Source organism: Myodes glareolus, chromosome 9, assembly GCF_982192425.1.
Source record: "Myodes glareolus chromosome 9, mMyoGla1.1, whole genome shotgun sequence".
Lineage (NCBI taxonomy): Eukaryota > Metazoa > Chordata > Mammalia > Rodentia > Cricetidae > Myodes > Myodes glareolus.
In genome coordinates this window covers 41,084,055-41,110,554 of record NC_142034.1, presented here as the reverse complement: position 1 = coordinate 41,110,554, position 26,500 = coordinate 41,084,055, and the positions used below count along the sequence as shown (strand labels likewise).

Below are 26,500 nucleotides of genomic sequence, written 5' to 3'. Positions count from 1 at the left end.
TCTGTCTGCATGTGTGCCTGCAGACCAGAAGAGGGCACCAGATCTCACCATAGATGGCTGTGAGCCACCATGTGGTTGCTGGGAATTGAACTCAGGACCTCTGGAAGGACAATCAGCGCTCTTAACCTCTGAGCCATCTCTCCAGCCCCCTTATGGAGTGTATCTTAAATCCAAGCAGAAAGTATTTGGTTGTTCCTATAATATTCGTGCCTCTATTGTGCCTGACACGTCTGGCCAAACAAGCATTACTGTAGCTCTAGGAGATTAATGGTTACTTTCCTCCTCCAGTAGCATACTTAGTACCTCTCAACACTGTGAAAGCCAGCTAGTAGAGATGAGAATCCCCGGTCAGCACTAGTGTGACTTCGCCATGTCCTACGACTGAAGTATGTGGTATCTCCAGCAATAAGATTTTTCTGTCAGGTATAAGAGAGGAACCAAGAGCAATGACAATAGCCTGTAACGTCTGGGGGCTTATAGGATTGCACTAGCCAACAACCCAAAAACTAGAAACCTGTTCCCACACTGGATCTTTTTATTTATCAACCTGTGGTGCCTAGTAGGGGCATTGTCCTTGTGTTATACAGTGATCCTATTTCAACTTTTTTGTATGTGTAAGTGTATATTTATAGGAATACTCTACAGTAGTACATTTCTTATAACTTTTTCAAAAAGTCTTTAGTGTTATTTATCCTTCCCTATTCTCCCTTCTCTACCCTGACCTCCTATCTCCCACCCCAGCTGACCAATCCTGTTCCATCTTTCCCTTACCTCCTTTATATAACTTCATTCTATATCTCTTCTCTTCAAAACCCTCTTTAAGGCTGTTTCATAGTTTATGAGCATCTATGCATATTCCAAACAAAACGAAATATATCTAAAGATTCAAAAATAGTGTCCATATATGAGAGAGAGTGATGTCTATATCTGGGTTACCTTACTCAGGATGATTGTTTCCAGAACCATCTATTTGCCTATTAATTTCATAGTTTTGTTTTCCTCAACAGTTGAATAATAGTCATTATGCAAACATGCCACATTTTCATTATCCATAATCAACTGGTGAACAAGTAGATTATTTTCAATTCCTGAATATTGTAAATAGAGCAGCAATGAACTCAGATGAACAAGTATCTCTACAGTAGGTTAGAGAGTACTTGGGGTAGATGCTTCCTAGGGTACAGTTGGCAGTGTTGGTATAGAGTGGTACAGTTGGGTCACCTGATAGATCCATTTCTAGTCTTTGGAAGACTCTCCACACTGATTTGCACAGTGGCTGCCCCAGTTTGCACTCCCACCAGCAGTGACTAAGCGTTCCCCTTTCCTCATATGGACTCTAGCTCTTCTTATTTTTGTTTTGTTTTGTTTTTGTCTTAGACATTCTTCTTGGGCTAAGAGAAATCTCAGTGCAGTTTTGACTTGCATTTCCTTGATGGCTACAGTTGTTGGATATTTTTATCTATGCACATAAATGTTTATCAGTCATTTTGCATTTCATCTTTTAAGAAATTTCTGTTTAGTCCCTTGTCCTTATTTTTCACTGGGCTGTCTTCTTGATGTTTGATTTTATTTTACTTCTTTTTATATTCTGCACACTAGCCCTCTTTCAGATATAAATATTTTTCCTGTGCTGTAGATTGCTATCTCACTTGAATAATCATGTTCTTTGCTGTGTAGCAGTTTTTAGTTTCAGGTGATCCCCTTGGTCAATTGTTGGTCTTAATGTCTATAGTACCAGAACTGTTAAGAAAGATTTTTCCTGTGTCTATGAGTTCAAACTCTTACTTTCTCCTTTATTAGTTTCATGGTACCAGGTCTTATGCTGAAGCCCTTGGAGTTATATACATGGTGAGACATACTGATCTAGCTTGAGTATTTTACATGTAGTTATCCAGTTTGACCAGCACCAGTTACTGAAGATGGCATCATTTCCAACTTCTTTATTTACAGACTCTGAGTCAAAAATCCGTAGTAGGTGGACTTATATCTCGGTCTTCATCGATATATCAATCAATATGTCTGTTCTTGTGCTATTAAGATGGTAAACTCCTGTATGTATTTAATACTAAAGGTATAAACTCTTGGGTTCATATTTTTCACCTCAGCCTTGTACCAGCTTTTGCTGGAGTTGAGGCCTGCAGAAATGTTTGGTGATATTCTCCTTTATCTACAATGACAATCAAGCACCCAAGTAACCGCTCAAAATTCCAACAGCATTCCTGATTCTTACTTTCTATATTTCTTATATTATTTTTCATTTTTAGATATTTTGAAAATTGTTTAAGGCATTAGGAATTTTTTTAATTATCTTCTAAATGACAGTGATAATCATGGCTTTCGTGAAGGTTCAAATGGAGATGGTGTGTCCTCATTTCCTCACGCTTTTGTTATGTCCATTTGCCTGCTCAAACTTCAAGTCTCACTTGAAATAAATCTTAATTACGGGAAAATGTTCTGTAGACACAGTAAAAATACACAGTTGGCTTAAGGATCAGGATGACTCATGGCAAGCTGAAGAGATTTGACTTCCTCGGCTTCTTTAGTTCATAAGTCTTCATGATTATTCCAACTTTAGATATATACTACTATGTGTTACATTTCAATGCTGTGTCTGACTGAGGGCAAAACCAAGAAAAATCATAAAATGTTAGCTATTAGCTCATGATGACTAAAATATTGGATATTGGATATATTGGATATGGATATCTTCCTAAATGGCTTTGCCAACTATGTTCCTCTCTTGAAGGTTTTCTTCCTGCCTACTAAGCCTTGCCGTGAGTTGATCCAAGGCATGAGATTTCCTAGCATTGTTGGGCATGACACTATTTGGCCTCCACATATTGAATAGGATGCCTGACCAATAAGGTGACTGTGAATTGAAGTTCCCAGACAAAAAGCTGCTGTGCCCCTGTAGGATTGCACCCACCACAGGATGCCCTCGACTGCAGGGTTAGTACGTGTTTCCCAGTTCTCTTAGACTTGTAGGCTGATTCAGACACAGTAAAGAAATTCTATATTTTGCAGCATTTGCTAGTTTGATATCAGGGAATCACAGAACAAGGACAGCCTCGGGACAAAGTAAGTTCTCGTCAGCCAGTTCTACTAAGTGAGTCCTCATCTCAAAACCAAAACAACATCAAAAATACCTAACAAGAAGGGCTGTGGTATAGTTGCAGTTCAGTGGCAGAATTCTTACTTCAGCAAGGCTCTGGCTAGCATGTAAAATTCCTTGTAACGAGAAGAGAAAGGAGGAGGAGGCAGGAAAGAACCAGACTTGCAGACTTGAGTTGACCACATTTCCAGGGCTCTTTGGAGCCCATCTGTGTTCTGAGGAGCCCACCTGCCCTAGCGTTGCAGCATTCTAGTGTAAAAGGAGCCAGAGACAAAGCCTGAGCCTATCTCCAGCCTCCTAGCACCCTCCAAGGGGAAGACGGACCTCTCTCTACTCCATGATGATCTTAGTTTCTATTCTTCCTTCCATATAGATGTTTTACAATTTCAAAGAAAACAGAATCCCTGATCCAATGGTATCACTTCCTCCATGTTGCTAGCCCTAAATGTTTATATTTCAGTTTCTACTTCACGGTCTAAGTTGGCAAAAGATGGTACATGCTGAGTTTCCTTCTGGCTTCCAGATAATCACCTCATAATCTGATGCCTATGCAGAGCAGCCCAGATCTTCCGTTCATTTTCATTAGGCAACACCCTCCCTGTCTGGCTCCCTGTTTCCTATAAAAGGCAGATGGAACCTCCAGATTAGAAGAGCTAGACCAACCCAGACGACTCCAGCCTTCACTCCAAAGTCCTCGTCTTCAACATGAAGATCTCCGCGGTGCTTCTGGGCCTGCTGCTCATAGCTGTCACGGTCAGCCCAGGAGAGCTGGCGGAGCCAGGTAAGGCATCGTCTTTTCTAAGGTAATGGTTTAGTGGGCACTAACACCTGAGCACAAGGCATCCCAGAGCTGCAGTGTGGACTGCAGTTTTAAGTTGGAGAGACTGAAACTACAGGAGAAATCAGAAAGAGTCATTGTGTCATAGGTAGCCAGAACCAGAACCAAGTGCTCAGACCACTGAGGCCACGACCTGTGATGTCTCACGACAAGATGCTGCATGCATGCACTACAGATATTGCCCTAGCCTTGTTGGGAGAGGTGGCCCAGAAATGGCTCTATGGGTGAGAAGACCATCTCAAGCAATAGAGGGATGACAGGAATTCAAGCTGGAAGAATCACTCTGGGCTCATGGTCCTGAGTGGCTTCCAGAACAACAGTCACATGTTGATACTGAAGAGGCTTCCTCACCTAAAAGCAGGTTGACGCTAAGCCCACAGCGGCAATGTGATGTACAATAAGTTCTCAGAGCTTACTTTCCGACATCAGAAATATGGGATCAGTGAATCAGATTTCATTATATACAAACATTAGTGAGGAGTCCTGTAGTTTGACAGAGGCCATCAACTCCTAGATCATGTTGTATCCCTACAGTCTAGATACAGAATTCAGAATCCATGACTCCTAGGTAGACGCCCATCCTTCATCTTCCCTTGTGAGAGCACCCTGTAATATCCCCTGACCCTCTCTTTCAGATGAGGTGCCCCCTCCTGCTTCCTGCTGCCTTTCTCTAACCCAACGGAAGATCCCCTTGAGGATGCTGCAGAGTTACCAAAAAACTAGCACCCAGTGTTCCCTGGCAGCTGTGATGTAAGTGATTCCTGCCCAGAACACCCAGGAAAGGTTCCGGGGAGGGTGGTCAGGACACACAGGCAAATGAATCAGACAAATATGGCCTCCTATCTCAGTGGCTCCTTACTGATGTATGGAAACTGACTGAGGAAGAAGGAACGTATCCTTTCCAGGAGCCTGGAGGAATCTTCCCCAGGTCCTTTACTCAGTAGATGAAATAGCTTCAACCAGGACAGCAAGGTCAGGGCTTTTACCTTCTCCCTTCTTCATCTTCTCCTCCCAGCAGCTCCTTCATCCATGGAGCAAGAGTGGTGGAGGTCTGGGGACCTAGGGGTGATGTCCTGAGCATGACTTCTAAGATGCCATCTCTCTCCACAGCTTCAAGACCAAGCGGGGTAAAGCGGTCTGTGTCGACTCCACACAGAAGTGGGTCGATGATTACATGACGTTCCTGGACCAGAAGTCCCAAACTCTGCAGGCTTAAACCTTCACACCTGGGCTGAGAGACAGTCAAGGCCGGAAGTTCTCCCCCAACTTCTCCAGGCACGGAGTTCTTGTAAACAGATGGTGTCCGGGCTGGGTGTTTCCTCGTCCCTGTCTCTTACCTGAAACAATTCTGATTGCCTCAGAATTATTCAGAATTCATCCTATCTGAATAACTGAAATAAAAGCTCATACAGATGCAAATATACCCTGGAAATGTTTATTCAAAGCAAAGTGATGGGAAGATAAGATCGCTATCAGAGAGCAGGCCAGTGAGGGACGATTTACAGGGGTTCCAGTTGATTGTCTGGGGCTTCATTGGAAGGGGTTCAAGGGAAGAAGTGTGGTTACTAGAGGTATAATTCGGATGGTGCTCTATTTTGGTTGACAGGTTCGGGGTACATAAATCTTTGGTCACTGCTCCTATCCCTTCCCATAATGCACCCGATTTTTTATCACATGCTTGCCCAGTGTGCATAAGCATGAACGGTAAATAGGGAATTCACTCCAAAAGTTCACTTGAGAATAAATTTTTGCCTCATTGTCATGCACCACAAATGGATCTAGGCTCAATCAGCCCGAGATTGCATTCTAGTTTGTGTTTGATTAGGAAAAAAAAGCCTTAACAAGGGTTACAAAGCAGAGCAATTTATTTCATCGTTTAAAGCTTTTGCACATGGGGATTCTAGGTTGCTACAGGTTTAGAGTATACTCTTTGAGGGAGGGGTATACACAACTCAAACCAAGTAGAGTCCAAATTACTAAGATGTTCCCTTTGCTTGCTTACCTTAATTTCCCCCATGAAAAACTTTTCTTCCTAATTTATAGAGAGCTATGTCCTCTGTGTCTGACACACTTACATGTGATACAATAAGATCATTATAGCCATGGCTCTCTAGAGAACCAGGGACAGCAGAATAAATACATATTAAAAGAGGATGCACTAGATTGGCTTACACTGGTGGGTCAGAGTAGTCTAACAATGGCTGTCTCTGTGCCTTGGCGGTTCCAATCTGATAGCAAAGCCTGGAGGATTCCTGGAGAACCACTGGTCTTCACTCTATGGTGGAAGCCGAAAGACTCTAGTTCTAATGACAGTAAAAAAATTAACACCACAGCAGCAATAGGGTAGATGAACTTGCCAATGAGAATGAAGGCCAAGTAAGAAAAAAAAGTTCCTCTTCCCTATCACTTCATAGGGCAGCCACTGCCAGAAAGTACTTAGAGAGGATCTTCAATCAAAGCACTGAAAACAATTCCCAGACATGTCCACGGGCCAGTCTGATATAGACACCCTCCACTGAGGTGCCCCCTTAGGTCATTCTAGGTTATATCAAGTTGACAACCCAAACTATCACAATATCCAAAGTTAAAACAACCAAGAACACATCAAGGCCTAAAGAAGTAAAAGTATCAATGAAGGAAATCCGTGTCTTCACCAACCACAACTCTTCTGCATCTGCCATTGTCTGACTAGGTTTGCAGCAGGCCCCCAAACCTTGGCACAACTGACACCATGTTAGGAGACCCTTTCAGGCCTTGAAAGACAGCAAGTAGGCTACAGCTCCTGACAAAATAGGAACAAGACCTAGCCCGCCTGCCAAAGCAGGGGCAAAGCCTAAGTCAATGGATTCCCAGAAAGTCTCTAAGTAAAAGTCCTTGAATGAACTAACACTGTTTTTGGCTTCTGTAGTTCTGCTTCTTGCTAATTGAAATGTGCTCATGTGCTCACCCACAATGTGGGTTTTGTACACCAAAGAAAAAGACCCATGAGGCTTAGGGCCGCATGATTTGGGCAGGTTCCCCATGTAGTCATCAGCCAGCGATGAAGATTTGCTTTTCGTCTTTGAGATTCTCTCAAAAAACTAAACCGAAAGAAAGAAAGGAAGGAAGGAAGGAAGGAAGGAAGGAAGGAAGGAAGGAAGGAAGGAAGAAAGAAAGAAAGAAAGAAAGAAAGAAAGAAAGAAAGAAAGAAAGAAAGAAAGAAAGAAAGAAGGAAGGAAAACAAAAACACAGGCTGTCTGAGTGGCCAGGTAGTGGTAGTGGTAGAGGATCTTTAAGTCTCTGCGTTTAAGGCCAGCCTGATCTTCTACAGAGTGAGTTCCAGAACAGGTTCCAAAGCTACACAGAGAAACCTGTCTCAAAAAAAAAATAAACAAACAAGCCAAAACAAAAACAAAAACGACAAGATTTTCAGTAGTAGTACAAGTCTTTAATCCCATCACTGGGGAAGCAGAGACAAGATGTATCTCTGAGTTTGAGGCCAGCCTGGTCTAGCCTGGTCTACAGAACGAGTTTCAGGACAGCCAGGGCTACACAGAGAAACCCTGTATTAGAGAGAGAGAGAGAGAGAGAGAGAGAGAGAGAGAGAGAGAGAGAGAGAGAGAAGCTTTTAAAAGGATTGTCAGTGTTGTGGTCCCTGGTGAGCTACCTTGCAGCAGTTTTAGCTCATCTCAACACAAACTAGAGTTATTTGGAAAGAGGGAACCTCAACTGAGATTGAACTGTGCTCAGTTCACTGTGGACGGGACGCCCCCTGAACTGTGATGCCGGGTGCTGTAAGAAAACAGGCAGAGCAAACCAAGGAGAGAAAGTCCATAAGCAGCACTCCTCCATGGTCTCTGCATCAGCTCCCACCTCCAGGTTCCTGCCCTGACTTCCCTCAGGGACAGACTGTTACCTGGAAGAGTAAGATGGAAAAATCCTTTCCTCCCCAGGTTTCTTTTGATCATGGTGCTTCGGAAACTCTAAAGTAAGGTAGTCATCACAGTCCTTAATCAGACTCACTCCATGCTTCGCCTCTGACTCACAGAACCTTTCCAAACAAAAAGACTTGGCTCAAGTAAGGTTTGAAGTGTGCGTAGGCAAACAGACAGAAGAAAGGTTGAGGAAATGAGAGCGGGGCGTCTTCATCTGGACCCTACTGAAGCCAAGACTGGCGGTACGACTGTTCATTGGAAAGTATTAAAGAAAACGCCAGATGCCTTGGGCAGGTTTCAAAGCATCTAAACTACAAGATAATTAAGAAACGGAAAATCTGAGAGTTTGCAGTTTTGTCAGAAGGGGTCCTTGGGGTACTCAGCTGTCACTGTAGTTGAACGTAAACTCCGCCCAGCTTTTCTGAAGTCCAGAAGGCTGTGTCTCCAGCAGAAGTCAGTACAAGTTTGAAGAAGAGAAATACAGAGCGAAACGGTTTTCTCCTTACAAGTCATAACACAGAAGATGGCTCAACCTACCTGATAGAGTCTTTTCCAGATGGAAGGGAATTCGTGATGCTACGTCTTTTCCCCATTGATGAAATCACCTTGTTTTTCCTTTTATTCCTTTAGCTGTCCCTGTTCTGGGAGTTCATTGTAGAAACACTGTAACCAGTTCTGATATTTAGTTGTCAGGTTTAACAGTGAGCTGCAGCATTATATGTTTTTCTATTATAGACACGTTTCGGACACTTTTTTACTTAATGTTTATAGGATAATTAGTAGTTTCTTTTTGAAGTAGATAGTAGATGTTTGTCATTAAAAGGGTAGAAGCTAGATTTATAAGAACTGACAGGAATTTCTTACAGTGCTAACATATTTAGCTGGTTTTGTCAGCTGATGCCATTGATCTATTTAAGCATTAACCTGGAAGACTGGCAATACAGACACAACGAAAGTGAGAGACCAGCTAGTTTCCATTATGGTACTAGGAGCCATTTGAGGCTGTAACCATGTTAAGTTTCTGTTTGCCATAAATTTTAATTTCTACTTCTCAGAGCTGGACTGCACCCTATCTCAGTAGCCATAGAATGTGCCATAAACCAACTGCCCTGCACCTGGTCTCAAATATGTATGTATATGTATGTATATATAATGGATGGAGGGAGGGAAGAATGGATGCATGAAAGGACAGACAGATAGATAGACAGACAGACAGACAGACAGACAGACAGACAGACAGACAGACAGATAGATAGATAGATAGATAGATAGATAGATAGATATCAAAAACCATTACAGAATCTGCCACTAAAAGTCTCCTGTGACTGAATGACCTATTCCTGGAACTGGGTAAGTTAGTCCCTTCCAGAAAAATCTGCCAGGTCAGTGCTTGTATAGCCAACTCAATTGCTTCCAACGTCCTCTCTGCAACTTTTAGTTCTATCTTTCTACTATGTGGGCTCCTGAAATGGAACTTGGGTCTTCAGACATGGCAGCAAGAGCCTTGACCTGCTGAGCCACCTCACTAGCCTGCACATGTTTTTAAATGCCTTGCACCCAGTCAGATTTAGTTGGGACAGAGAACTCAGAAGCAGTGGCTAACGGTATATAGGGCCACTCTGTGGGGATACCTTGTGGCTTGACTCCACTGAGATTTTGGGAGTCTATGGCCCCAGGCCAGCTCCAGCCCTCGTACCACCCAGCCCATTCCTCTCTTCATCATACCTATCTTTAAGAGAAGTCTCTCCCATGACCTCTTGCAACACTCTGCCGACCTTTTCTCTCTCACGTGGGTTTTGCTTTGTTTTGTTTTTCCGTGTAATGATTTTTTCCAGCCTAGATTAGCATCTTAAGAGTGAAACCAGACTTCTGAGGAAAACTAGAGGCCTGTGTGCCACCTTCACTTGGAGAGTTTTCTGAGGATAACTCTCCTACCCATCTTCTCTGGGAGGGAGGTGAGTGTTATGGAAATTAAATAGACTGGGTTCTTCTGAGCTTCCAGGAAAGAAAGGAGGTCAGGGGTCCAGGGTGTGGAGCCCCTGCCAGCTGAACAATGAAAAGACAACTGAATTGGGATTGGAAATTAGGAAGAAAAAGTTGCAGCCCAGCTTTAGTGGGTTCTTGAGCTTCAGACTGGATGTCTGCGGGTCCTAAGGCCCCAGTGTGGTGGTTTAAAATAAAATTGTCACCAAATGAATTGGCACTATTAGGAGGTGGGGCTTTGCTGGAGAAATAGAATATATAATTATTAATAGGTGGGGTCGGGGAACTGGAATCAGAGAGAGAATTCAAGTGGGGAGGTGGGGGAAAGAGGGTAATAAATGGGAAATGTGGGGAGAGACAGCTAAAATTAAGGGCTATTTGAGGGGTAATATGAAAATCTAATATGACATAAGTTTCCTAAAACATATGTGAAGTCTATTTAAATGAAATTGCCAAATAATAGGAGAGATAGAGCACCAACTGGATATCTTGCCACCAAATGAAGCTTCCAGTACCAAAAATGGGTTACATCTAATTGGGTTGTTGGCCAAAGAGGTCCCATGGGAGCCCCCGAGCAACCCAGCCTGTTGCTAAGGTTGCAGGTTGCTTTCAACAAACTGGTGGCAAAGCTCTGTTGCTAAAGACATCACCTACACATCTCACTGAACGTGGAGAAGTCAAACTGGTGCCTACCTAGAGCTTTCACTTCTAGGGACTACTGTTCTTGGTACCAGAAAGTGCCCTGCACATTACGAGAGAAGAAACGTTAATATGATCCCACCTCCAAACCCTTCTGACAATGGTGCCCTGCCTGTAAGGTGTGCTAACGCAAAGGTGACATAAGGTTTACAGGAGTAACCAACCAATATCTGCATGTGTGTTTGCTTCTGGTGCCTTTTCTTGCCTTTGAATTGGGCTTACTCCAGGATAAGGAACCCAGACCCGACCCTGCTCGGGCGACCAAGAACCTGGGACTAAATAGCCCACGGACCTATGGAAAAGCAAATACTACTGTATGAAGGAATGTAATAATAAAATGGCTCCTAATGACATTCTGCTATACTCGTAGATCCCTGCCTTGCTCAACCGTCATGAGAGACGCTTCCTCCTTCAGCAGATGAGGATAAATATGGAGACCCACAGCCAGCAGGGAGTGGAGACCTTGAAACACTCAATCCTAAATGGTATACCTTCATCAAATCCCCTCCCTTGGGCTCAGGGAATCCTGTGGAAGAGGAGGCAGATAGAGTTTAAGAGCTCCAGGGGATGGAGGACACCAAGGAAATGAGGTCTTCTAAACACAACAGAGCCAATGTACATATGAACTCACAGACATGCATAAGGCCCGCACAGGTCTACATCGGACGAGGCCATAGAGATAAAAGAAGTGGACACATGCCCCTATTCCCAACCCAGAAGGTATCTCCTGCTGATAAAAATGTGCAAATGAAGGTTTCGTTTTCTCCAAGGAAGTCTCACTGAGGAAACAAAGTCCTCTTAGCTACGGTAGGCCGCATGCCCAGCAGCTGACGACCAACAGAAAAATTCAGTCACATCTATGGGGTTCCTTGACTGACTTTTCTTTTCTCTTTCTTTCCTTCGTTATTTATCTATTTTATTCTTTCTTTCTTAATTGTTTTTGCTCTTTCTCCCTTCTTTTACTCTACAGGTTCACATATATACTATGCCTTCCGGTTTCATGTTTTTATGGGATTCCTGAGTGTATGCATGAGTGGGTCTCTGTGTGAGTAAGTGCTTCTTGTGCCTTTTCTTGGGCCCTTTCCTTTCCATTTGTTTATTTTGTCCTATTCCAACGTGTTTGCTTTTGTCTTGTATTTCATGTATTATTGGCCCTTAGGAGTACATTTGTTTTCTAATGAGAAACAGAAAGGGAGTGCATCTGAGCGGACAGAAGGAGGAACAGGGAGGAGTAGAGGGAAGGAAAACCGTATATACACACACATATATATACACATATATTTCCAATAAAAGAAAAAACAAAATACATAAGGAAAAGTTTTATCTTTGTCCAGCCAGCTCCCCAGCGTTCTTTTTCATGCCCCTGTGGAGAGACGCCACGATTCCAGCCCACAGGGAAACAGAACACAGGGTAATGCGTTGATGTATAAACTGGGTTAATTCACTTAGGGCAATACGCTTTCCCCTCACCGTATCCAGAAGTGGCAATAGCATCCCCATAGTGAAGGGGTGTCTGGCTAACGACCTCCACCTGTACCCTTACCCTTGGCAGTAGTCATGTCTCTTGGTGGTTATATATGCTGACTGGGGTTGGAAAAGGTGATTGAAGTCCCTGGTGGTGAAGCCATTAAATCCATCCAGGGGCTCAGCTTATCAGAACCACCTCGAAGTCAGGTATCGCCTACGTGGAAAGGCGTTTTCACTAAAATTCTCATTAACACCCTGGAACAATAAAGGAACTAAATGCCAGCAGGGCACCAAAGGAAGGGTGCTCCAAGGGGCTTCAGCCGAGTTTAGCCTCCCTTCCACAGTCTTGAGGTCAAACTGAACACAGGGATGAGAGTTCAGGATTCATGAACTATTGGGGTCACAAGTCCAAAATGTCCAAGGTATGAAGACTCACCCCAAACTGACACCAGGCTGCAGCAAAGGACACAACTCAAATTTTCAACAGCTGCATTCTGAGATTTGTTGTTTACGTCAGATAAGACTGACCTGTGCCCTAATAAAGGAATATAATAGGATGTGGTTCATAGTCTTATTTAGGTGACTAGTATTTCGTGTGCCTGGGCTTGAATATAAGAGTTTTTCACTCTACACCTTTATATGAGCTGATTCGTATCTGTGTGTTCCAATGCACTCCCATGCAAACTGGGCATAGAAGACACAGGACCATGGAGGTCACTAAGTTGAAATGCATTCTCTTGCGTATGTTTTGATTTCACCCTGGATTTGGGCCTGCCGTATGGTGTAAGCTATGACTCACGCTACTATTTCAACATCTGTTCTTAGTGCTTCTCACTTCTCGTAGTTTTTCCCACCAGCCCATCCTGGGTGACTTGCTGGGTCATGAGCAGCCTGGGCTATACACTTGCCTGGCGCTCAGAAGAGTGGCCATAAGGGTTTCTTTCTGGGTAGCATCCTTCCAAAGGATGCCATTGTGGTAGACATTTAAATGCCTCTGATCTCCTCTTTTCAGTGGTTGGTTCTGGGATTCATTCTATAAGCTTATATGATTCAAAACCATTGTTCAGAAGGCAAGTCACCAAGTACCTTCCGTGTCCCCATCTCACTTTGTCACCTCCTCAGTCTGATCACAAAGGTACCTTGCCAAGTGAACTGTTTGCACACAAGGCCCCAACTACATTTTGTTTTCTTGATTCATTTTTTTTAACACAGTCAATATTTCACTTTCCCCTTGGTCAGTGTCTAAATCTAAGACAGCAAATTAACTGGGGCCAGGGCCACAGACTCATTTGGGCACCTGTTGGGTGTGTTTTCCAGAGATAGAGCTGGGACCAAGATCAGGGACTTAACAAAAGGCTCTTCACAGTCTGAGCAGCTCACATATCAGGGCTAACCAGCATGAAACTACATTAACCACTTGACTAGTGAAAGGGGTACCAGGAAAATGAATTAAAAAAATAAATAAGCAAGTTTATCAAAGACAGTGGTAAATAAGCCACTTGTAGTTAGAAATGAACATAGACATGTATAAGAAATTGGAAGGTTTAAAAAAAAATCTCATGACATTGGTCCAGTACTGGAAATTTGGGTATGAACTCATGGTTTGAAAGATGGTTAACTCATGGTTAGATAGATAAGAGAAAGACAGACAGAAATAGAACTAGAGAGATGTATAAATATACATGCGTACATGAGAATATACTGGTTACGTCCACTGAAAACATGTAGAAACAATGAAACATGTGTGACAATGTGCACACCAAGAGCCAATATATAAACACTACTCTCTATTAAAGAAGCAAGAAGTTCCTGGGGATAAATGCCTCGCTCCAGAGTCGCAACATCTTGTCATGTTACAAAGAAAGGAAGCAAAGTCCTTAAAACTGCAGGAGGTCTGTGAGAACAAGGAAGAGCCAAAGAGAAGAGGCTCGCACTAGCCAAACCTGGACAATACGTTCACCAAAATAAATACAATAGGTTTGAAAGTACAAAATAAGTCATTGTAATCCCTTTAGTAAAATCAGAGAAGGGGAGACCTAAACTTAGATAACGCTAGCTGACACAGAGAGATAAGGAATGACAGAGTTGTGAAAATTACCCTTTGTAGTCTGTGAAAGTAAAAATTAACTTAGCCAACAATCATCAACGAGCGCTCAAACCAGTGGATGAAGAGTTGATTAGGAGTATTGGCATAGAAAAGTATCTCTCCACGATATGACTAATACTAACGAAAGAAATAAAAGCTCTAATTAATGTGCACTGCTAAGAAGAGAAGTGAGCTACACAAAATTTAACCAATAGCAGAAATTGGCACAGCCAGTAATGGGACTGTGAGCCTACATACCTCCTGATAGAGTCCACCAGAAGCATAGCATCACTCCAGTCAGGCCCATGAACCAGATCTCCCCGTGAAAGACATCAGGCAACTTAAACCAAGGAAGATCCTACTGAGTAGCTGGAGTGTCAAGGAGACTAAAGAGACATGGCAGCTAATTGAAACACAAGACCATGGGTTGGCTCCTGGGTCCATAAAAGATGTTACTGGGACAGTAATTAAATTTTGAATGGACTGTTTTGATCAGCTCATGATGCTGGATCCACAATCTTGTCCTGATTATTGCCTTTGTACAATTGTTCTGCATAGATATGTATTTGTTTCCAGAAAATATTCACTTCGATATAAAGGTTTAATTAAAAAGGTATCCAGAAATAAGCTAACCTCAAATGGTGAAAGGAAAGAAAGAAAGAAAGAAAGAAAGAAAGAAAGAAAGAAAGAAAGAAAGAAAGAAAGAAAGAAAGAAAGGACACAGAGATGGAGGTTGAGGGGTTGGGTGTCTGATATTGCAACACACACTCTTCAATTTGCTTGCTGAGTCACTGTTTTTGTGTGACAATCATCTCACTTTGGTTTTAATCAGTGTTATGCTCATGATTAATGAAGTTGAACATCTGCTCAAATGTTAATCTGAATGTTCAGTATTTGATGTTGTAAAATTAAAACCTACATCTTTTACTCCCTCTTATTAGATTTTCTGGATGTTTTGAATAAGAAGTATTTTCTACATTCCAACTAAGGCTCCTTTCTCAGACAAGAGAGTAGGACGTTTTCACAGTCTGAGGTTCACCTTTTCACTTCCTTAAGAATTACTGAAAGAGTTTCAGAATTTCAACATAGCTTAGTTTTTTAAAACTATTTTCTGTTATTAACAGTAACTTTGTCTTCTGTTTAAGAGAATATTTTCTTATGCAAGGATATGATATATCTTCACAAATTCTTTTTTTGGAGGTGGGCGTTTGACGCAAGGTTTCTCTGTAATTTTGGTGTCTGTCCTGAAACTAACTCTTGTAGACCAGGCTGGCCTCAAACTCACAGAGATCTGCTTGCCTCTGATGCCTGAGTGCTGGGATTAAAGGTGTGTGCCACCACCGTCTGGCATATTTTCACATATTCTTATAGCAACTTCTATTGTTCTGTTCAGGCTACAATCTACATGTAATTGATTTTTAGAAATAGTGGAAAGTAAGAATCATAGTTTTATTTTTTAATAAAATATCCCATGATCTAGTACTAGCCATTAATAAGGCAATTTTTTCTAACTATTCTGGAATGCACACTTAATTATGAAACTAATATACGTGGGTGTAAAAAGTATTGTCCTTACTAGATGGTTTCAGCTCAGAATTCCACAAGAATTTCAAAGAAGAACTAATACCAATACTCCTTGAATTATTCCAAACAATAGAAACAGAAGGAACATTGCCAAACACTTTTTATGAGGCTACAATTACCCTGATACTCAAATCACAGAAAGACATTCCTAAGAAAATGAATTACAGACCAATCTCACTCATGAACATTGATGCTAAAATACTGGCAAATTGATCCAAGAACAGAAACTCTGTTGACATAATCCACCATAGAAAAATAAAAACCACATGATCATCTCATTAGATGCCAAAAAAGCTTTCAACAAAATATAACATCCATTCATGATAAAGGTCATGGAGAGAGCAGGGATACAAGGAAAATACCTAAACATAATAAAGGCAATATACAGCAAGCCAACAACCAACATCAAATTAAATGGAGAGAAACTTCCAGGGATTCCACTAAAATCAGGAACAAGACAAGGTTCACTTGTCCACTCTCTATGTATCTATTCAATAAAGTTCTTGAGGTCCTAGCTAGAGCATTAAGACAACAAAAGGAGATCAAGGAGATACAAACTGGAAAAGAAGAAGTCAAACACACACTATTTGTTGATGACATGACAGTTTACATAAGTGATCCCAAAAATTCTACCAAGAAACTTCTACAACTCATAAACATGTTCAGTAATGTAGCAGGATACAAGATTAACTCAAAAAAAATCAGTAGCCCTCCTGTACACAGATGATAAATCAGCTGAGAACGAAATCAGAGAAACATCAACCTTCACAATAGCCACAAATAGCATAAAATATATTGAAGAAACTATAACCAAACAAGTGGAAGACTTGTATGATAAGAACTTTAAATCTTTGAAGAAAGAAATTGAAGAAGACATCAAAAAGTGCAAAGATCTCCCATGATATGGGTAAGTAGAATTAACATAATAAAAATGGCAATCTTGCCAAAAGCAATCTACTTATTCAATGCAATGCTCATCAAAATCCCAGCAAAATTCTGCAAAGACCTCAAAAGAATGGTACTCAACTTCATATGGAAAAGTAAAAAACCCAGGATAGCCAAAACAATCCTGTACGATATAAGAACTTCTGGAGGCATCACAATCCCTGACTTCAAACTCTACTACAGAGCTACAGTACTGAAAACAGCCTGGTATTGGCATAAAAACGGACAGGAGAACCAATGGAACTGAATAGAAGACCCCAATATCAATCCACACACCTTCAAACATCTGATTTTTGACAAAGAAGCAAAAAATATAAAATGGAAAAAAAAGAAAGTATATTCAACAAATGGTGCTGGCATAACTGGATATCAACATGTGGAAGAATGAAAATAGATCCATATCTATCACCATGCACAAAACTAAAGTCCAAATGGATCAAAGACCTCAACATAAAGCCAACCACACTGAACCTTATAGAAGAGAAAGTGGGAAGTACACTTGAATGCATTGGCACAGGAGACCACTTCCTGAATATGACCCCAGTAGCACAGATACTGAGAGAAACAATTAATAAATGGAACCTCCTAAAACTGAGAAACTTCTGTTAAAGCAAAGGACATGGTCAACAAGACAAAACAGAAGTCTACAGAATGGGAAAAGATCTTCACCGATGCCACAGCAGGCAGAGATCTGATCTCCAAAATATACAAAGAACTCAAGAAATTGGTCATCAAAGGAACAAATAATCCAATAAAAAAAATGGAGTATAGACCTAAACAGAAAACTCTCAACAGAGGAATCTAAAATGGCTGAAAGACACTTAAGGAAATGTTCAACATCCTTAGTCATCAGAGAATTGCAAATCAAAACAACTCTGAGATTCCATATTACGGATGAAAACTTATGCTGGAGAAGTTGTGGGATAAAGGGAACACTCCTGAATTGCTTGTGTGAATGCAAGCTGGTACAGCTCTTTTAGATATCAGTATTTCTCAGAAAATTAGGAAACAACCTTCTTCAAGACCCAATAATAACAGTTTTGGGTATATATCCAAATGATACTCAATCGTGCCACAAGGACATGTGCTCAACTCTGTTCATAGCATCCATAGCATCATTGTTTGTCATAATCAGAACCTGGAATCAATCTAAATGCCCTTCGATTGAAGAATAGATAAAAAAATGTGGTACATTTACACAATGGAGTTCTACACAGCAGAAAAAAATAATGACATCTTGAAATTTGTAGGCAAATGAATGGAGCTAGAAAACATTTTGAGGATTGTTTTCATTATCCTGGGTTTTTTGCTTTTCCATATGAAGTTGAGTATTGTTCTTTTAAGTTCTATGAAGAATTGTGTTGGGTTTTTTGATGGGGATGGCATTGAATCTGTAGACTACTTTTGGTAGGGTTGCCATCTTTCTTATGTTGATCCTACCTACCCAAGAGCATGGGAAATCTTTCCATTTTCTGGTATCATCTTCAATTTCTTTCTTCAAAGACTTAAAGTTCTTGTCAAGCAGTCTTTCACTTCTTTGGTTAATGTTACCCCTAGATATTTTAAGGTTTTTGTGACTATTGTGAAGGGTGATGTTTCTCTTATCTCTTTCTCAGCTTGTAATTTGTATATAGGATAGCCAATGATTTTTTTAATTGATCTTGTATCCTGCCACGTTACTGAATGTATTTATCAGCTGTAGGAATTCTGTGGCAGAATTTTTGGGGTCACTTATATATTGTATTATCATATCATCTGCAAATAATGAAAGTTTGACTTCTTCCTTTCCAATTTGAATCCCCTTGATCTCCTTTTGTTGTATTATTGCTATAGCCAGAATTTCAAGAACTCTGTTGAATAGATATGGAGAGAGTGGACAGCCTTGTCTTGTTCCTAATTTAGAGGAATTGCTTTGAGTTTCTCCCCATTTAATTTGATTTTGGATGTCAGCTTACTGTATATTGCTTTTATTATGCTTAGATATATTTATTGTATTCCTGATCTCTTCAAGACCTTTATCATGAAGGGGTATTGCATTTTGCTGAATGCTTTTTCAGCATCTAATGAGATGATCATGTTTTTTTTTTCCTTTCAGTTTGTTTAAATGATGAATTACATTGACAGATTTTTGTATGTTGAACCATAGCTGCACCTCTGGGATGAAGCTAACTTAATCATGGTGGATGATTTTCTGATGTGTTCTTGGATTTGTTTTGCCAGTATTTTATTGAGTATTTTTGCATCTATGTTCATGAGTGAGATTGGTCTGTAATTCTCTTTCTTGGTTGAGTCTTTGTGTGGTTTTGGTCTCAGGGTAACTTCATAAAAAGAGTTTGGCAATGTTTCTTCTGTTTCTATTATGTGGAACACTTTGAGGAGTATAATATTAGCTCTTCTTTGAAGTTCTGGTTTAATAATGTACTTGATCCATTAGCCCTGAGCTGTTTTTGGTTGGAAGACATTTGATGACTGTTTCTATTTCCTTGCAGGTTATAGGCCTAACATATAATGGTCAGAACAGACAAGATAAATTTTATGGTGGCATGACTCATATAGACCTTTGGTACCGGCTTATCAATCAAAGTTTTTTTTCAGTCATGAAATAGATAGGATGCCTATTGTAATGTGGGAAGTCCTTTTGTCTATGTGTTGCTTTTATTGGTTAATGAATAAAAAACTGCCTTGGCCTGAAAGGGAAGAACTTAGGTAGGCAGGGGAAACTAAATGGAATGCTGGGAGGAAGAAAGCAGAGTCAGAGAGATGCCATGTAGTCCCACAGAAGATAGACACCAGAACTTTTCCCTGAAAGCCACTACCTCACGGCAATACACAGATTAATACAAATGGATTAAATTAATGTGTTAGTGTTAACCAATAAGAAGCTAAAGCTAGCTATTGGGCCAAGAAGTAATTTAAATAATACAGTTTCTGTGTGATTATTTCAGGTAAGCTAGCTAGGCAGGCGGGAACCAACAAACAGCGTCAGACTACAGTTCTGTATTTTTGTTTGACCTGTATAAGCACAAAAATCTCAAACAAATGGGGGAAAGCTACATTGGATCATGATAAATGCAATCTAGGCCAGTGAATCAGTTTCCAGACTTGAGCCAGTTTTAAGACCCAGAACCACTTGAATGGAGGGGTGGGCAGGTTCCCCCTGAGAAGGAACTTTGAAAAGACCCCCAAAATTTTACTGTTAGTTTTTCTGTGTGCTGAGGGGAAGGAAACAGTCAAACTTTCCAGGTATTGTTGGATACCAGTTCTGAATTGACACTGATTCTTGGAGACCCCAAGAAACTCTGTGGCCCTCCAGTTCAAGTAGAAACTTATGGAAGCCACGTGATTAATGGAATTTTGACTGATATTCAAATCACAGTGGACCCAGTAGGTCCCTGAACTCATCCTATGGTTATTTCCCCAATTCCAGAATGTATAACTGCGTTAGATAGACTTAGAAGCTGACAGAATTCTCATATTGGTTCCCTGACCTGTGGAGTGAGGGTTATTATGCCCATGCCCATGTTAGAGAGCAGCAGGTGACAATGGAAGTTCAACATGTCAGCCCACCAGAAGGTGAATTTCTGATGGGTCAGTCTTGGATAGGCAACGCCACAGACTCCAGAATGTCTTTTGCTTCTACTGTTTGCCACTGCCATCTCTCTCTGGTATACAGGATGGTGTGAATGGATGCAGGGAGACTCCACTGCCTGGGATGCAGTGAGTTTATCTCACAGAAACATCCCGTCCTACTGAATATTTTTACCTGTGGATTATTATGAACATGATTTCTTCCTAAGCTCTACTGTCTATTAAATTGATAATAATAATGTTAGTTTAAATAGAGCTTTGATGATAAAAATAAAACTAGGAAGTGTCACACAACTAGAACACGTGAGTTTCTACTGTGGCTTAGGTTAATGATTAAGGAAAAAAACTGAGTTCCAGTAGCCTAGTTAGCTCAAGTTCTTTTAGCCTTTTTGTTGGGAGATGCATTCACAGGTTTTAGAGTACATCATAGCTGAAACAAAGCTTTGAAAATAACTTAAGGTTAAACTAGATGTTTTTGTTAAATAGCTTTGAGGTGAAAAACACAAGAAGACAATCTAAAGTTTTAGAAAGGCACATGGTTGAGTGAGGAACTCTTTAAGGTGAGGGAATAAGAACAAAGTAGTCCAATTATCATCGGCTGATGTTCCTTTCTTACTAAGATTGATTGATGATCAAAGGTGATGATTAATTCCTTATACCCATTTCTGCCCTCAGTCTCCTGATATAAAAAAACTATTTATGAGTGGGTATACACCCTGATGATTTAAAGTAGAGCTGACTGATTGTTCTTCATGTGTAAGAGTTTGTAGTAGGAGACTGCTAGTTTCTGACTGCTCAGCCCTGAAATAATCACACAGAAACCATATTATTTGCAATACTGTTTGGCCAATAGCTTAAGTGTATTTCTAGTTAACTCACATCTTAAATTAACCCATCTCTATTAATCTGTGTATCACCACGAGGCTGTGGCTTACCAGGTAAAGTTCCATCCTCTGTCTCCAGAGGGGCTACATGGCTTCTCAGTGACTCTGCCTTCTTTCTCCCAGCATTCAGTTTATTCCCCCTCCAGCTAAATTCTGCCCTGCAATTTCTTTATTCATTAACCAATAAAAGCAACATATAGACAGAACGAACTTCCACACCAAGAGTTTAGGTTTGTGATTCCTTTAAGATTCCTTATAAGAATACTTTTCAAGATAAGAAATGAAATGATTGATCCCTTCATTGTGACTACAAAACACAGCCTGCCTGTAAAAGAATATCCTGCTTGCTTACACTCTGCTAATCTGTTGCTAATCTCTAACAAGTTGCTTGGGTGTGAATGTACGTGGGTTCTTGGGGATAATTGGTTTTCTACCTGTAATACATAGACTGTTTAATCATGGAGGGATGTGGAAAGCATGCCATTCTTTCCTTGTATTCATTGCAATCATTTATTGAAAGATAGAATGTAACCACATTGCGATTTTCATATTGCCTGAAAGCTTTTGCTGGTGTGTAGAAGCTTAAGGGAAAGAATACAGAGAGAGTTAGAAGGGGTTGGGAGGAAAACAAGAGAGGGAAAGGAAAACATCAAGAGAGACAGAAGGGACATTTCTGGATACAGATAAGAAAAAAAAGAATACAGAAGAAAGATAAAAGAAGAAAACCATCAAGAGGGTGTGTGGGTGTCTTTTCCTTTATCCCCTCGGAAAAAAAAATTATAGTACGTGCAGACTCCATGGATTACCTTTGAGCCCTGTGCTGCTGGAGGCTACCCCCGCTTCAAGTAGCAATACTATTATGGCTAGAAAAGCTAAATGGAGGCCTTTAGAGTTGCCTTTGTCAAAGAAAATAGTGAATCAAAAACACTATCACAACCCTGAAGGAACTGCAGAAATTAATGCCACCACTAAGGACTTGAAAGATGCAGGGGTGGTGGTTCCCACCACATCTCCCTCTTGAAAACTTAATCAAGCAGTAGTTCCAGTTGCAGCCACTGTAGCAGGTGTAGCGTCCTTACCTGAGCAAATTAGCATCTCCTGTACATGATATGCAGCTATTAATCTAGCAAATGCCTTTTTCTCAGTATCTGTCCATAAGGACCACCATAAGCAATTTACTTTCAGTTGGCAAAGCCAACCGTATACCCCAAGGGTATATTATCTCTCCTGCCCTACGACATAACTTAATTAGAAGGGATCTTGGCCATCTATCTCTTCCCCAAAATATCACACTGACGCACTATATTGATGACATTATGCCAACTGGACCAAATGAGGAGGATGTAGCAACCACTTTGAACTCGTTGGTGACACGTATGTGTATCAGAGGATGGGAAATAAGCCTAACCAAACTTCGAGGGTCTTCTACCTCAGTGAAATTCTTACACATTCAGTGTTGTGGGGCATGCAACAATGTTCTTTCTAAGATGAAGGATAAGTTATCGCACCTGGCCCCTTCCACCACCAAGAAAGAAGCACAACACTCAGCGAGTCTGCTTGGGTTCTATAGACAGCACATTCTCCACTCGGCTCTGCTCCTCCGGCCCATCCACCAAGCGACTTGGAAAGCTGCTCACTTTGCATTAGGCCCTGAACAAGAGAAGGCTCTTCAGCAGGTCCAGGCTGCTGCACAACTGCTCTACCACTCGGACCCTCTGATCCAGCAGACAGGATGGTGTTTGAGGTGGCAGTGGTAACAAGAATGCCCTTTGGAGCCTTTGCCAGGCCCTTAGAGGTCACCAGCACACCAGGAAAACCGTAAATCAATACATTTTTATATGTGGCAATAATATTTCCAGGAAAGACTAATTTCCAAAGTTTTGAGCATTTTAGTGCACTGTGGTGGTAGGGAGCAGAAGGATTCCAGCCCAGGATGTGCGTATTTTGTGACGTTTTGATTTGTTGCCATTGTTACACATGTGCGGTTTACCGCAAACGGCCATGCACTTGCTGCTCACGTCCAGTCCTGGCGGCAGTAAAATTTCACTGTGTAGACACATTTTTGTTAAATCCGTATGAAATATTGTCTTTGGGGAATGGAGTTGTGAAACCACTTCCAGGAGCAGAGTGGTCCTCTCTTTCTTGCTCAGTGGTTGGAAGGAAGTGGAAGGACATTGTGGCAAAAGGCAATGTGCTAATGCATTTATCCTGTGACCCTCTCAGATACTGGCTTCCTGGATGTTTTGTGCATTTTTTTTGGCTGTGGAAGTGAATATAATGGACAAATATGTCCAACATGTTCATCATCTCATTAAAGAGGCTACCAGTAGATCACAGAATAGTTAGTAAAGCTAACACTTTGTATATACTTCATGTGGAAATTCATGGGAATTTTTGCTTCCCATAAATGAGGGTTGGATGCAAAGTTGTTGAATTATTTCTGAGCATTGCATAGGCCTGTGCTTGTCAACTGATCTGAAGATAGTGTAAGCAGGAAGTAGGGAGGGAATGGCCACATTTGGCAGACAACTGATACTGTAACCATTGCTATGCGTGTGGTTTAATTCACCACCACTGTGTGCATAGCAGAGATGTTCTTCTGTAAAATGGCTAGTCTTTCTAGACATTTAAACATGCTTTGTGTGTCTGACAGTAGGAGTTGAAGAGTAATGCTTTGTGTAAATGGATTCTTAAACTTGGGGGGTCCAGTGTGTGGAAATGGATTCAATAAATCCCTCTGAGAACAACACGCTCTGTACCTGTTGGTGGGGCTGAGGGAGGTGGAAACAAAGAAGCCATGAGTATTTTTGCTGTCATGTGTAAGGAAGGTATAATCATTGCCTTGTGTACACTTCATTTAGTTTTGCTGTATTGGATATATTGTACACATATCAGACAAATGAGCCCTTGTTTTATGATATGTAGAAGCTAGATATGAAAGAAATAGCTGATACATGTCAAAAGTAGTTGGTAAGGTAACACCTTTTGGATACTTTGTATTAAAATTCATAGAAAATTCCTCTGATTAAAAGGGTTTTTTTTAAAGATTTATTTTAGTTTATGTGCATTGTTTTGCCTGTATGTATGTGAGAGAGCCAGATCCTCCAGGACTGGAGTTACATACTGTGACTTGTCTTGTGGGTGCTGGGAATTGAACCTGGGGCCTCTGGAAGAACTACCAGTACTATTAACCATTGAACCAAATCTCCAGCCCTTAAAAAGGATTTTTTTGGAAAAGAAACTGCAACTTTGTATGCTAAGGACACATGTGCACATAATACGTAAGGTAGAGATGATGACGAAACAGAGAAATGCGGAGTTCTAGACCAGAGCACTTTCGCCGAAAGACACTTGCTGATATGCACATTGCTATGTGTGTACTAAATCCAATGGTCTTGTGTATTCAGGAGCTAAACTTGGGTCCTAACTAATCTGAAATATCTCATCTTATAGATGTTTAGAGGGTCACAATGTACATTAAAAGTGGGCGTAAAAATAGCACATTTTGTAGATACCACACTGTCTGTCAGAAACCGTGGTGAAACTGCCTCTCTGAATGGCGCACACTGTATTTGCGAGGGTCCTCAGAGAGAACAGAGGAAAGTGCAAAGGAATTTAGACCAGAATGTTGCAGTAAAGCAATACTGACCATTGTCCTTCACATCTGCATTTTGTAAGTATTTTATTAATGTATGTATACCATAGGATGTGGGCCAGCCCAGATACACAGCTTTGAGTCTTTCTAGGTGCTAAAAGAGATATTGGCTCATGGCAAAGTAAACTAGTAATTAGGACACTGGGTATCCTATGTGCAATGTTCACAGGAAAAGCTGTTCTTAAACCATTTAGGAAGTGAAATGGTTCAAAGGCCCTCACAACCTTACGATTCCATAAACCTGACCCCAGTGTTCACAGAAATAGGAAGGACTCTAGGCAAAATGCGACTATTTAGAGGACACTGCCGACTCTAGTCTTTGTTCGACTTGACCTGTGTGGTTTTTCCAGTGGTACTGTTTGCCACCAGGACACTAAGTCCTGGCAGGAGCGCCTACTGGGGCAACAGAACTTTCAATGGTGTAACATGATGCTTTCATTTATGAAGTTCACACTTGAGAACAGTATAACCAAGTTTTAGAAAAGCAAAAGCAATAAAGGTTTAATTAAGTCAGCTAATGTTTTGTGGGTTGCATTCACAACTATCATTGATTACACATGGTCCATGGGCTACGCACATCTCATCGTCTTTCTAGATATTTAAAACTTCCGTAAATCCAGTCTGGAGAGATGTTCAGAGGTTCAGAGTGCTTGCTATTCTTTTTTTTTGGGGGGGGGGGTCGAGACAGGGTTTCTCTGTGGCTTTGAAGCCTGTCCTGGAACTAGCTCTTGTAGACCAGGCTGGCCTTAAACTCACAGAGATCCGCCTGCCTCTGCCTCCTAAGTGCTGTGATTAAAGGCATGCGCCACCACCATCCAGCGTGCTTGCTATTCTTGCAGGGAATCCGAGTTTAGCTCTCAGCATCCTCATCCAGTGACTGGCAGTTGCCTATAACTCCCACTTCAGGGAATCAAACACCCTCTTTCACAGTCACTGTGCTCACCTACATAAACTACATTCAGATACACATATAGACACATAAGCCCACATTCACATACACACATAGACACATAAGCCCACATTCACATACACACATAGATGCATAAGCTCACATTCACATACACACATAGATGCATATACTCACATTCACATACACACATAGACACATAATTAAAAATAAAATGTTTTAAAAACATAAAAACAAATAAAATTACATAAGTGGTAAAAATAAAAAAATCCAGAGCTAGCATAACACCCTTTAAGAATTTCTTCTCTTCTTCATCATTTAAAAAGAATGACTGCCTCTGAGGAATGAGAAAATGGACATCTTAGAAGCAATGCTGGGCATTCTGAGCTGTCGATGCTGGACATCAAGGGGGAGATTGTGTGACGAGGTCCTGTGCGGGTAGGTTTGTTCGTGTTGTCTGGCCATTGCTCTATATTTGTGACTCAGTTAGTTTTGCTCGGTATTAAAGGATAATCCCTAATCCTCACACGTGTTGGAAGCTACAGGATGATTGTTCTACGAATGTCCTGATGGTCTTCAGGGAAAACTGCCATCAGTGGTGGTGACTTTTGTTCATCCACGTCACAGAACTGGTGTAGTCCTGATTAGGCTGAAATCACTGCTGTGGTCAGAAGAGTGAAGGAATGTTTCTTGGCTGGCATCTCCACGTCTAGAAGACAGTTTTAATTATAACCATAAATAACCTAGGGGAATTTTTGCTAAGGAATTTGTGTTTATTGTCCAAAAGCTCATTCTTTCATAACTGCTGAGTTTTATGTGTCTCAAAGGTGACAACATA

General features: G+C 41.1%; 1 protein-coding gene across 1 annotated transcript; it reads left to right on the top strand.

The window, feature by feature from the left end:
- Positions 1-3,606: 3,606 nt before the first annotated feature.
- LOC146893209 (C-C motif chemokine 8-like) lies at positions 3,607-5,373 on the top strand. The gene is made up of 3 exons (XM_085695527.2): positions 3,607-3,893; positions 4,586-4,700; positions 5,061-5,373. The coding sequence occupies exons 1-3, from the start codon at positions 3,818-3,820 to the stop codon at positions 5,164-5,166; spliced, it is 297 nt and encodes a 98-aa protein (XP_085551653.2). The 5' UTR covers positions 3,607-3,817; the 3' UTR covers positions 5,167-5,373.
- Positions 5,374-26,500: the final 21,127 nt, after the last annotated feature.

Excerpts from the sequence above, each read along its gene's own strand:
- LOC146893209 (XM_085695527.2), top strand. The coding sequence starts at position 3,818 with ATGAAGATCTCCGCGGTGCTTCTGGGCCTGCTGCTCATAGCTGTCACG. Across the intron at positions 3,894-4,585 it reads AGGAGAGCTGGCGGAGCCAG|ATGAGGTGCCCCCTCCTGCT; the intron begins GTAAGGCATCGT and ends CCTCTCTTTCAG. Across the intron at positions 4,701-5,060 it reads TGTTCCCTGGCAGCTGTGAT|CTTCAAGACCAAGCGGGGTA; the intron begins GTAAGTGATTCC and ends CTCTCTCCACAG.